Below are 13,695 nucleotides of genomic sequence, written 5' to 3' on the forward strand. Positions count from 1 at the left end.
AAGGAGATCTTGGAGAAAATTCTCATCTATTATAGAATGGTGAGCCACAGTCAGTGCTTCAAACACTGGACAAATTTAGAGCACGTTAGAGGGAGGAGAATCATGCTATGAGCTGTGTGTTCATTGTTAGTTGTTTTGAGGTTTTTAAGTTAAATATTGAGTAACATTTCTTATGAAGTATGTAGAAGGTATAAAGAACATTACTATTACTGTTCTTATGTGCCCCTCCCTGATTTTATTACCTTTTCCCTTAGAGAGAGCACTATCCTGGATTTTGTATTTTGCTTTTCTTTTTAGCTTTATCATATATTTGAATGATTTTGCTTTTTTTTTTTTTAAAGATTTTATTGGGGAAGGGGAACAGGACTTTATTGGGGAACAGTGTGTACTTCCAGGCCTTTTTTTTTTTTTCCAAGTCAAGTTGTTGTCCTTTCAATCTTAGTTGTGGAGGGTGCTGTTCAGCTTCAAGTTGTTGTCCTTTCAGTGTTAGTTGTGGAGGGCACGCTCCAACCAACTGAGCCATCTGGGAGCTCAGCGGCAGCTCAGCTCAAGGTGCCGTGTTCAATTATAGTTGCAGGGAGCGCTGTCCACCATCCCTTGCGGGACTCGAGGAATTGAACTGGCAACCTTGTGGTTGAGAGCCCACTGGCCCATGTGGGAATCGAACAGGCAGCCTTCGGAGTTAGGAGCATGGAGCTCTAACCACCTGAGCCACCGGGCCGGCCCGATTTTGCATGTTTTTAGACTAGCGTGTGGAATTTTATTATGTCTTCTTTCATGACTGACTTTTTCAATATTGTACTCCGGTGATTTACATGTATTATTGTTTGTAGATGTATTTCATTGATTTTTATTGCTGAATATATTCCATTATATTAACATACGATAATTTTCAATATCATTTTACTATTGATAAGCATTTGGGTTGTTTCCATTATTATACACAGTATGATTACTTTCTGTTGCTGGTTTATAGAAATTTAATTTTGATTTAGTTAATGTCTTAAGGAATATTATCCGTGTTGAGTGTATTTGGCCTATAATTTTCCTATTTTTAGATGGCATTTTGCTATCAATGTTATTCTTCATAAAATGAGTTAGTGTTCCCCTCTCTTTTTTTATTTCTATAATCTGGGATAGTTTATGTAGGACTGGAATTGAATTTTTGATATTTGGTGGAATTTGCCTATGAAACCATCTTAGCTTAGTTTTCCTTTTATGGGAAGATTTCAAATTACTGACTTAGATTTTTAAACTATCATAGGATTACATAGTTTTTCTATTTCTTACGAACATTTTTTAATATAAAATTAATGTAATTAATATAGCAATCTTGTGAGAAACATAAGTCTCCAAATAGAAATATGGCTCCTGTAAATTTAGAGATGGTGGTGGTGCTTATGTGATTGTATATCATGCTTTTTGAGGCAGTGTACTCGTAGGGTCCCCGGACTTCTTTTCAGGTTACATTATTCTTTTGTGCAAGAATATCTTTAGTAATCTTTAGTGATTCATATTCTGTAGAAACAGGTCTGGAGGTCATGCAGTGAGTGTAGTTTCTAGAAAACAAGCATTGCTCTGGCCTCTGAAGAACAGGAGAGCTTCCAATCCATTGCTTTCCAACCACTGTTGTCTCTACTTCTAAATCAAGTTTACGGGAGACTTCTTTATTCTGGTCTCTGGGTTGATCTGCTAGCTTCTTTGAATTTCATTTGCCTTCCTGCCCAGCATGTACCACAAAGGCATCTGTTTTTCTAGTGTTTTCATGGGGACCATAGAATTTCTTGCCCCATTTGTCCTTTGTTATACTGGCCCCTCTCTTCTTAGCTTTCTTTCTCAAAAGTTGCTAGAGAAGGTCACACAATGCTGATTGGACCTATTGTATTTTCAATCTGTCTAGCTCTCATTGATACCTGGTATTATGATACTTTCTTTTTTGACTCATTACAGTGACGAGTCTAAAACTTTTTACTTCCCCTGAAAGCCTTCAGCTGCGTCCTGCATCTAAGTACATGATGACCTCCTTAATCCTTACAATCTCAAAATGTATCTATATTTTCAGTCTTTCACTCTGACTCTTTCTCAGAAGAAGAAATAATGCTTTTTGCTTCCAAAGCCAACAGTCTTTCCATTTTACCTCTGATTATAGTTTTTTCCTATTCCTTCTCTGCTTCAGTTTTCTTCCAGTGCACCCTCTATTTTTCTCCCTTCAAGTTTTTGCTGCTGCCTCTTCTTCCATCCCAAGTGTATGCCCTAGAATCCTATCTCTGTAAATCACAACTATCCAGAATATAGGCAAATGAAGTTCCCCAGAATGGAGTTTCCCAGCTCCCATACAATTCCTTATTTCTTATCCCGACCCCATTTCATTGCATTTGCATCTCATTGTCACTCATTACCTCAGCACTAGCTGTGACAAGAAGCCTCCTTGTCCTCTGTTAGACTGAATATTCCTTAAAAGCGTGTTCCTCTCTTTTATGTCTTGCCATACTTTATTTTTCTTTTTTAATCTTAGGCCTAGCAGAATATTTCCCACTTAATGTATTAAATAAGTGGTTCTGATTACATTAAACTATGTAAAGAACAGAAAAAAAGAGACTCAGAAAGTTGTAATTGCAATTCTTTAAATACCAGATTTGTTCTTAGCTATATAAATACACTGTCATGAAATTCCCGTCAACTGTTCTAACAATGAGAGATCAGAAATTTTAGTTTTAAAGAAAGGACACAATGTTGATTTTAAACATACCAAATATTTCATGGTTAATTTCATGATTTAATCTGTTGGAATTTTAGAGATTAACTGACCCTAAAACATTATTTTCTATTCCAGTCAATATGCAAATTAATGTATCAAATTGTGTACAGCTGAATAATTTTATTGGCTAGAAATGACAGGTATACTATGTTATGCCAATAGTAACTTTGGTACTTCTAAAACTGTGATGGAAAAGTGTCATTGTCATGGAAACAGTAGCAGAACAATCTTTTTAAAAAGTCGGTTAACCATCACGTAAACTTGACACTGTAATTAATTCTGAAAAGGCATACTGAATAGACTTGTGAAACTAGCAATTTATTAGGCTTTTAATGATACCTACACCAAAGACTGAGGGCGTTTTGTATATTGCCTTGTCCTATGTGTTTTAGGAGCTTTTTCCTTCCTTTGATGTTTTCTTAATACTCTTATTGGAACTTTATGCACTTGAACAGAGTTGATTACTTCTGATTCATTTTCTGGTCAGTTTGAGAGGAAACAGTACTGAGATACTTGGAACTGGGAAGACGTAGGAAGATTCTTGATCAGAAATATCTTCTCTATGGATTCTTACCATTTATCTGAGAGTGGCCTAAGATTTTGGGATTTTAGGGAAAGAAGAAAAAAAAATGAAGAGGTATATCAGCCAACGTCAGGTTTCTTCCTTTCTTCACCCCTTACGCCTCTCTTCCCTCTTTATCATGAGAGCTCAGGATTTTCTTGTATGCGTAGGAGTCTTGGAAAGCTCATTGAAATTTCACAGCTGGGGCCCTCCCCCAGGGATTCTGTATTATTATCCACCTACTAGTGATTTTGATGCTGGTGATCTTGGACCAAACTTGGAAAAGCCCAAGTAGAGCCATAGGCTTAGCTAGAAAGACCCACATTTGCTTTATTGGATTTGTGACTTAGCTGCATCCGTTCCTCATTGTTTCGTTTTTTTCAAATGCAGAGTACATGCCATAGAAATCTTTTCTGGAGCAGTAAGTCCGTGAATAATTTTTGTTTGTTTATAGCCCCAGTGACTGGTTCATAATACAAGCTTGGTAGTAGAATATTTTCCCAATAATTTGGCATTCGCTACAACAAATAAGTCTGCTGCCAGCTGCCTAGATATTGACATTGTATAGAGTTTTAGTTATTTTTCTCTTTTCATCTTTTGAAAAGTGAATTTTTATTCAGATTCCTTTAAACCAGTGGTTCTCAACCTGGGGCAATTTATAAGACCTGATAGAATAAGTACTGGATTTGGCGATCTTCTTGAATTGTAATTCTGTTTCATTAAAGATTATAGTTTACATGTGTAGTATGTATCAGTAACAATGGTGTCCCAATAATGAAATTCTTCTATTTAAGAAATATCAGTTTGATGAAAGTCGAAAAATATTGTGTATATTTCAGTATCTTAAGATAGTACTTAACATTAATTTGGTTATTAACTAGTTAGAAAGTGCTTACTTACATCAGTGTTACAGAGCTTTCCATCCTCTATAAAAAGCTGACATTTCAGAATAGATTTAAGCTTCTTACTGGAAATTTTTAGTTCATTTAGCTGGTTTATGTACCTGGTTGACAAATTTTAATTTTATACTAAAATATATTTATGATTAACTCTAGTGTAATTTATTTCAGATTAAATTTAGTGGAAGCTTTTGTAGAAGATGCAGAATTGAGGCAAAGTTTACAAGAAGATTTACTTCGTCGATTCCCAGATCTTAACAGACTTGCCAAGAAATTTCAAAGACAAGCAGCCAACTTACAAGATTGTTACCGACTCTATCAGGGTATAAATCAACTCCCTCATGTTATTGGGGCTCTGGAAAAATATGAAGGTAAAATGATGTTGTTTTTATTTTTCTTCACTCGATGTACTTAGCAAATGTACTGCCCATACATATAGCACATGTGGTTCTGGTGACTCATTCTAAGTTTTTCTAATAACAGGTTTGTATTGAACTATAGCTATATCACAGAAGTCATGGGACAACTTAGAAAATTGCACTTTAGAAATGAATGTTAGGGTTACTGGGTTTATTAATAGTAACAATGACAGTTGAACGGGGTTCAGTTGCTAAAGAAGACTCACAGGATCCCGAATGAGGGTGCTTACAAATCTACAGTTTTTTATAGGACAAGGATACAGTCCAGCAGCAGCACTGAAGTAAGGATAAGCATCCCTCACGGCAAGGGAGCCAGAGGGCAGGTATAGGTTTCCACCTAGTGTCCTTCCTTTGAAAGCGCGGTGGTGAGGTGCACTTCTCAGGTCAGGGACCAGTGTGTGCAGAGCGCCTTGGAACCGGGGAGCCTAAAATGGAGTTTTGGCTGGGTTTTTTAATACTTATTTTACTGGCCTCATGGCCGCATTTCTGACCTGTAACTAGGTTCTACAGTAGAGCCCTCTGGGGTTCTCACTGACAAATGAGCAATCATAATAAATAATGCTAAAAAGATGAACAAGCCACCCTGAATATGTTACAAAACAACGCAATTAGTATGTTTCATGCCTTGACCAGGGGTTATTGCCATGCAGGAACTTGAAGAAAACGGGCACAGGCTAATTCCAGGCCGGCTGGAATGAACCTTTCCCGCACACCTGTGAAAAAAAGTTAAGACAGGGTCTTCATGCTCTCTGACAGGTGAAGTCAAAGTGAATTTATCAGAATAAAGTGAGCAGAGTCACATATAGTTAATGATAGTTATTGCATAGTTCTTAACATAAATTTCTACAGTAAATATTTTAGTAATTATAGAGCCATATGCCTAATACATAAAGCATTTTAAGTTTGAGTTAGAAAGCAACATCTCTTAGAACTATGAAAACAAACCTTTCAATATTATGAGAAAGCTTTATTCTTCTTTTGCAGATAGACTTATAGAAACAACTTGATGATGACAGGATACAAAATAAGTATAGATTCAAGATATATTTTATGGTAGTAACCTTTTCCCTTATTTATCTAGCAAAGTGTAAAAAGATAACTAAGTGCTTATCTTTTCAAGGTACCAGTGTATAAAAACTATTCCCATTCTAGTCAAGGCTCCTTATTAGACTAATGAGACTTGAATACCTGCATTTAGTTCCACCAAAGTGGAATTAAAGAAAATGAGGGTTTTTTTCCAATTCCCACACTTGTTTAGTGTGGCTTAGCAACGATTTATCCTTGTGCCTCAATTTCCTCATTTTTAAAATTATCTTCTACTTCTATGTTTTTCTGATTCCGTAACTTCCAGCCCCATTCCAACAGTACCGACTGGAAGCAAGGGCATTGACCACTCTTAGGGTTATAATCAGGATACAGTTATAGAGATAGGCTCTCTAATTCACTCTTACCACTTACACCAGCTCTTTTGAACCTTTTCTCATGTCTCTTCCCTTTCAGAGTAAATAAATATTCTTTTATTTCCCCGAGAAAGTACTGACCTTGAGTTAGGGACTCCCTTAATTTTCTGTCTCCCACGTCCCCATCCCCACCGCTTTACTTCTTATTTCTCATTTCCCTTTCATCTCTACTGGCTCTTTACCACAGAAAGCATTGTAAAAATAGTTCACATCTATCCTATTTTTTGAAAAAAGCATCCTTGTGTCTGTGTCCTCTTGTGCCACCTGTCTCTCTTTCCATTCCCAGGCAGGTTTCTGAAAGCCTGCATTTCTGTCTTTCATTCACTCAGCTGGCTTCCTGCCCTGACCACAGTGCTGAAAGGGCATTTGCTAAGTGACTGCTGCTTGCTAAATTCAGTGAAAGTGGTCCATTTCTCATCTTACCAGGTTTCACTGTTGACAATCTTTTATTCTTCAATTTTATTGAAATGTAATGAACATATGACATCTTATTTATTTAAGGTGTACCACAAAAAATTTAGTTAACATCCATCACCCACAGCTGCAATTTTTGTTTTTTCTTGTGATGAGAACTTTTAAGATCTACTCTTTTAGTTCACCCACTTTTTCCTCTGGCAACCAGCAGTCTGTTCTGTTTTTATGAGTTGTTTTATTACATTCCACATATGAGTGAGATCATACAGTATTTGATTTCCTTTTTTATAACTGAGTGATATTCCTCTGTGTGTGAGTGTGTGTGTGTGTGTATGTGTGTATGTGTATGTATACATCTCTTGTTCTTTATCCACGTATTCATTGATGGACAACTAGGTTGTTTCCATTTCTTGGCTGTTTTTGGACACGCGTGCGCGCAAACACACCCCGAATGAGAATTGCTGGATCGGGGGCGGCCGGTAGCTCAGTTGGTTAGAGGGCGGTGCTCTTAACAAGGTTGCCAGTTCGATCCCCACATGGGCCACTGTGAGCTGCGCCCTCCATGATGAGATTGAAACAATACTTGACTTGGAGCTGATGGATCCTGGAGTAACACACTTAAAATAAATTTTTAAAAAGTTAAAAAAAAGAATTGCTGGATCATATTTTTTTACATTTTGCTTGAGTTCTCCCCCCAATTTGCCCCCCCGTTCTATTTTTGGCCCTTTTTTCACTCAATATCAGGAACTTTACAACTGGGATTCTGAATGAGTTCTTAGAAGTGTCCTGAAATTTTATGCAAAATTTTGCATGTATGTATTTTTTCTGGAGAAAAGATCTGTAACTTTCAGATATTCAAAAGCATATGTTAACCCCCCCACCCCCCATTAAAAAGGTAAATACTTCACTGCACATTCCTTGGGTAATCTTTCCCAGTCCCTGGGATAAGCATGGAAGTCCGGAGTTGGGGTTGAGAGTAGTTTGGCTCTCTTCTTCAACTCCCCTGCTAATGTGTGACATAATGAATTTGATGAGTTTTGCAACACCAGCAGTTCACTGCTTTTGTACCCGTAAGTTACATAGACCTGTGAGAGATCATAACAGTATCTAAATCAAATGCTTCACATGGCCTGTTTGGCAACTGATGTCCAGTGAAGGTATTTGAAGTCACTTATCCTAGAAAATATTAGAGGAGGGAGACTGTTCCAGGTGGTGTGGTGCTGAGAGCTGTGTTCATCTCTTTCTCAAACAGAACATAGGGTACCCTACGTGTACCATAGTCGTTGGGAACCGGTCTGACCTCTGGAATTTCAACAAAACAATGGAATGGCATTTTGCAGAGTTTAGCATACCCTCTTAGCCTACTGAATCATGGAGAAAGCCAAAAGTAGGGCTAATATATGAAGAAAATAAACCAAATGCCTGTCTTTAGAAGCAAAATCATGACAAGTTTTAAAAATATATTAGTATATTGCTAGAAATTCTGACATCTTGTGATGTTTTTGGTTAACTTTAGATTTAGTGATGATGTTATTGAAAAAAAATAAATTCAGAGTCAGCAGAGGGCAGCAACAGGATGGAAAGTAGATTTGCACTGTGTGATAAAAGCTCTAAATCATCTTTAGCCTATCAGAAATAGCTATTTGAAAAATACACTTGGCCTCCTTATTTCTCATTTCTCTTAAAATGGAAAAGTTGAGGTAAAACCTTAAACAATGGTATTATACATTTCGGGCAAATTTCTGATAGTGCTTGAAACAACTCTTAAGTATGCAGATTATTTTGTTGTAACGAGTATCATCCTGAGGTTCATAACTCTTCCCTCTCCCCGTATGCAATTAATTAATCATCTGTTGCTGTTTAATATACTTCTCAAACACCTCACATTTGCTAGTTTCCCTTTCCTGGTCTGTGCATCCTCCTCAGTGAACTCATAGTAATCTTATTAGCACATCTGATCATGACATCCCCCCTCCTTCACTTCAGAGCACTTTGTTTCCCATAACCTACAGGAAAAGGTCCTTGTTCCTTCACACAGCTTTGCTGCTGCTTCCTCTCCAGCCTCCCCTGTGTTTCCTCACCTGCACCCTCTGCCTCAGTATAGTAGTTTCAGTCTCGAGACATGCTGTGCCCTGTTACGCTTTTGTGTGTGTTTGTTCCCGTCTTAAATGTTCTTTATTACTGCGTCCACGTGATGAGCCCCTACTAGTATTTTCAACAATGAGCTCGGGCCTTCTACAGAGCTGAAAGTTTCTTTCTCTGGTTTCTATAGCACCTTGTGCTTTATTTCCATTGCTCTTTTAACACAAGCTACATGGTAAGCAAATCTAATAAGTAATCACATTTTTTTATTTGATTGCTTAGTTTCCTTCTGAATGGAAGAGAATATAAGATCAATTTATTTGGCATTTCTGGAAAGGAATCTGCTTTACTAATTTAGCACTTTTTAAACTTCAGCCTTTGAAGCCACTGTTTAAGATTTGGTTGGATTTTGTATTTTGGAGATATTGTCTTTGATTTTCATCTTTATCAGTTTATAAAAGCAACATAAATTCTTTGCAGGTAATTATCATGCCTTCCAAAGATGATAATCATTCACATTTTGGTATATGTCGTTTCAGGCTTTACACAAAATTATATGTAGTCAGTTCTGCTGTAACACTTGTTTTCAAAGCATAGATTTGTTCCAGTGTGGTTAATATATTAGGGAATTATTTGAGTTTAATGTGAATTTTGCATTGCTTATGCACAGTTTTGTCTGTGGATAACACTAGGTGAAAGCAGAAAGTTGCATCCAGTTTTGCCTTTTGGTCTGCATTTTAGTGGCAAATATTTATATATTCACAAATTGTTTTTTCAGGAAGGTCGTACTAATTTATAGTTCCTATCGTAAAATTCACAGGAAAATTTCTTTGCATCCTCACCAACATTGACCATTTGCTTTTTGTTATGGTGATTAGTTAGTACATTTTGTTGGAAATGTTTAGTGGGATCTGGGTCATTTGAATGGAGTGACAGAGACACAGGGATAAATAATGACTTTTAGCCCAAGAATATAATTGTCATGTGAAAGCTTTTATCATTGGAGATGGACACTGACGATAGTGCAGGTGATTATCTAATTAATAATGGGAAGAGAGGAAAGTAGACGTTAAAACTGCTCTATCAAAAAATGAGATGAGAAAATTGTTGTAAGTGATGGGTGAGAGGAAGGAAAAATAATCTCACAAAGTTGGGACTAACACGAATATAAAATGATACTCAAATAATCAATGGCATCAGAAGAAAAAGTTAGCATAGAAACGAAAAGTACTATTTTGTCAGAATGACTAGCAGTAAAGGAAAAAGTATTACAGAGAAAGTATTACTTACAAATGGGGGAACCGGGTCGAGTGGCTGTGCCTAACAGAAGGGGTGACAGGACCATAGAATTGGAAAAGAAGACGAGTAAAGGAAGAGGGCAGGGGCTGTGAGGAAGGGTAACAGGCCAAGACAGTGACACCAGAAGAAGAACAGAGACAGCCTTATGTTGAAGGTCATTATTTAGAGCGATGGAATTAGTTTGATATTTTGCTGTGATTCACCTGCATTTCTGTTGTTGGCTTCTTTGCTAATTTGATAATTTATTGGATCCAGCTTCATCTTTGTGTGAATACTGAAAACTTTCATTAGCGGTATCTTAACCAGCCCTTTTCCCACTTACATGGATTTTTAAAATCCACTTCATAAATATATTAAAAGGGTCAGATAAAGTTTAATTATACTTAATAAAATGTCTGGATTGAAATTAATATTACAAAGAATTTGTGTAAAATTAGTCAAGGGAATGTGGGCATAGAACAAATTGTTTAAGTCTTTGGTAATTGGAACACGTCCTTTTATTACCTATTACCAAAATATTTAATAGAATAAAAAGTGTTAACATTAACTTTATGATTAATTTAGACTTTAGGTTGATTTTTCTCAGTTATATAGACTATTTTGAAAAGTCAGATTCAACAGACCTGTGACTAGTACTAGGCCTTGGATCTGAGGTGTCAGGAGGGCACCTGTAAGGAGGTACTTCATATGTGCTACCAGAACTAGTGCTACTTGCTCGTTTAACCTGATTAGAAAGTCTTAGTGTCTTTTCTTAATTATTTTGCCAGTCATTTCCAATTTATTTCTCAGTGGTTTTAAATAAAATGTAAATGATTTGAGAAGACAGTTACCAGTAAATTAAATGCAGTTACATGAGTAGACAGTCTGCTTAGCAACCTTAGTTTTGCCAGACACAGGTCTAGAAAAGGCTTCTTTGAGGTGGGAAAGTTTCTTTGAGGTTTCTTTAGAGGCCTGTGGCATAGTTGGTGGCTGTCTTGTGGATAAGACCAGGTATTGCAAGCACAGATGCCTAAAGGGGCCAAGCAAGTTGCAGATAAATGAAGCAGAATGGTTGGCTGATACTCTGATGAGCTAATGAACTCATGGTTGTGACTAAAGTGGACTGCTATTGGTTCGATTGTCCAGTACTGCTGTATGGGAATTCTGACCGAGCATTTCCCAGATGATCCTGTTTCATTGTCTAATCTGAATTCATCTCTCTAAACTCTACTTTTAGAGTTCTCTTTCTCAGTAAATGGCCCCATTATCTACCCAGTTACCTAAGCCTTGGGAACCAGCCGTAAGACCTTTCCTGCCTATCATTGCATTCACTCAATCACCAAGTCCTCGTGATAACACGTCATAAATATTCTTCACCTTGGACAACTTCCCATCCCCACTGCTAGCACCCCAGTTCAGGCTATAGTTGTTTCTTATCCAAACTACTGCCAGCCTTCTGTTCCTCTTGCTGCCCCTTGTCTTGGCTCCCTTTAACCCATTCTCTTTGCTCCAGCCAACGGTCTTTCTCAAATATAAATATGTCATTAATCTGCTTAAAGCCAGTTAGGTTTGTTTTGTTTTTTTAAACTGCCTTTAGGATTAAAGTCTAAACTGGCTTAAAAGGCCCCTCATAAATTGTTGCCCTTGCCTCTCTCTTTCTCCTTTCCCTCCTAGTACTCATTGCTGGTGTTTCTGACTTGGTTGTATTTTCATTGTGACTCAGTGCATACCTGTGTGTGTGTGTGTGTGTGTGTGTGTGTGTGTGTGTACGTACACACATTGTATATATAAAAACAAATAATTACATAGTAAATTGTAGAAAACTGAAACAAACAACCCTTCTATGTACTTGGGCACACTTAATTTCATTGAAAAAATGCTAAATATTTACTAAATTTTATGACGGAGGAAGGTCTGCACTTTGAAAAAACAAATTGCATTTGTGTTTTGCATCAGTCCAAATGAACTTGAACATCCATCCGATGTCACATATGCTGCACAGTTTCTTCTGCAGGCCTTTTGTGTGCTGTTCCTTTAGATGCAGACATCGGTCCTTTCTGTCTTACCTGGCTTTCTTCTCATCTTTGGATTTCACTTTAAAACATTTATTTATTTATTTATTAAATTTATATTGGGGAACAGTGTGTTTCTCCAGGGTCCATCAGCTCCAAGTCATTGTCTTTCAATCTAGTTGTAGAGGGCGCAGCTCAGCTCCAAGTCCAGTCGCTTTTTTCAATCTTAGTTGAAGTGGGCACAGCCCACTGTCCCATGTGGGAATTGAACCGGCAACCTTGTTGAGATCTTGTGCTCTAACCAACTGAGCCATCTGGCTGCCCCTAAAACTTATTTCTTTGGGAAAGCTTCCCTTGTCCCTACTTTTGGGTACACTCCTGCCCTGGTTATGTGTTTTCAAAGGACCCTGCTTTTCCCTATCATTATACTTGCCACCCTTCTTTGTAATTAGTTGTTTGATGGCTGTGTCAGCTCTCCCATCCCCTACCCCATCTCCCTAAGAGTACACAGCATGTGCATGAGGAATGAGTGAGGATTCTAGCCCAGTTCCTTATATGCAGTAGGGACTCAGTAACTTCTTTGGGGAGAATGAAGGTACCATTTAATGTAGGGGAGAGAGTGTTAACATGTGAGAAGGGAAACTGAAAATTTAGCAGTGTGAGAATGGGAAACTACTTAATTATGAATGGTTTTGCCAGGATTTCAAGATGCTTTGTCTTCCCTTTGGTATTTAAGAGATTCTGAAAGCTTACAGTGTTATGTATGTTAATACTTTATAGTCTCTGTGCTGATAAAGGCAAAAATTAATTATTTGTTTACATCATAACAAAGAACTAGGATCCAGAGGCTGTTACAGAAGATAAGGAAATAGAAACAAATAACAAGAAGGTTCAGCAAACACTGGAGTACTCACCGCACTGCTGGTTGCTTAGGCTGTGCTCGGACGCCAAAACAGTCTTCTCTTTGCCTATAAACAGCAAGGGCAGCAGACATTCGACAACTAGTTACACAAACATAGAATTTAAAAAGTTGAGATGTAATTGACATATTAGATTCAGACGTACAACACAGTGATGCGATTTTTGTATATGTTGTGAAATGATCATCACGATAGTCTAGTTAACATCCATCATCATACTGAGTTACAGATTGTTTTCTTGTGATGGGAACTTCTAAGATGTACTCTCAGCAACTTTCAAATACACAATTAATATTATTAACTACTCAGCATGCTGTATATTGCATCTTCCAAAAATATAATTTTGATAGATGTTATAAAAGGGAAATGTTGAAGTGCTATAGCAAGAGAATGCAACACTTTTTTTTTATAATACACATGCCAAAGTAGTTTTCATTGGTGTTTTGCCACTTGCACGTTAACCGTTCTAAATTCACTAAAGGCAGTCTCCTTGGTATTTCTCTTGAGTCTATGAATAAGGCACGAACATAGGTAAGATGGAGAAAATAAGTCCCAGAATTAGTGTTGATACATCAGTAGGGTTTAGATTTAGATTGGTCTGGGCAGCCTTCCAGGAGTATATTTTAGTGAACCACTTAACTCTTGATAGACTCACGGGCTTTCAGTTTATCCTGGAATATAATTTTTATCATAGTAAATGATGATGAAGCATTTAACAGTGATTAAATTATGCTTTAGGTTGTTACAGGAATGTAAGTAGTTAGGCTTATTGCAGCAATTGATGAGGTGAGGTACACAGCAACATTCTTAAAAGTGAAATCTTCCAGGAGTTATATATGAATCTGGCTGCTGACAGTGAATTTGGAGTTCTTAGCAAAAATTATGTAATGA

The 13,695-nt window shown here is 37.2% G+C and overlaps 1 protein-coding gene across 1 annotated transcript in view; it reads left to right on the top strand.

Moving 5' to 3' along the window:
* The window catches only part of MSH2 (mutS homolog 2), a 62,189-nt gene that overhangs the window by 21,526 nt on the left and 26,968 nt on the right, over window positions 1-13,695 (top strand). Inside the window, exon 7 of the mRNA XM_019748649.2 lies at window positions 4,391-4,590. Within this exon, the coding sequence (XP_019604208.1) occupies window positions 4,391-4,590 (200 nt within the window). The remainder of the gene's footprint in view (window positions 1-4,390; window positions 4,591-13,695) is intronic.

The sequence above is a fragment of the Rhinolophus sinicus genome, linkage group LG05 (assembly GCF_036562045.2).
Source record: "Rhinolophus sinicus isolate RSC01 linkage group LG05, ASM3656204v1, whole genome shotgun sequence".
NCBI classification, from domain to species: Eukaryota; Metazoa; Chordata; class Mammalia; order Chiroptera; family Rhinolophidae; genus Rhinolophus; species Rhinolophus sinicus.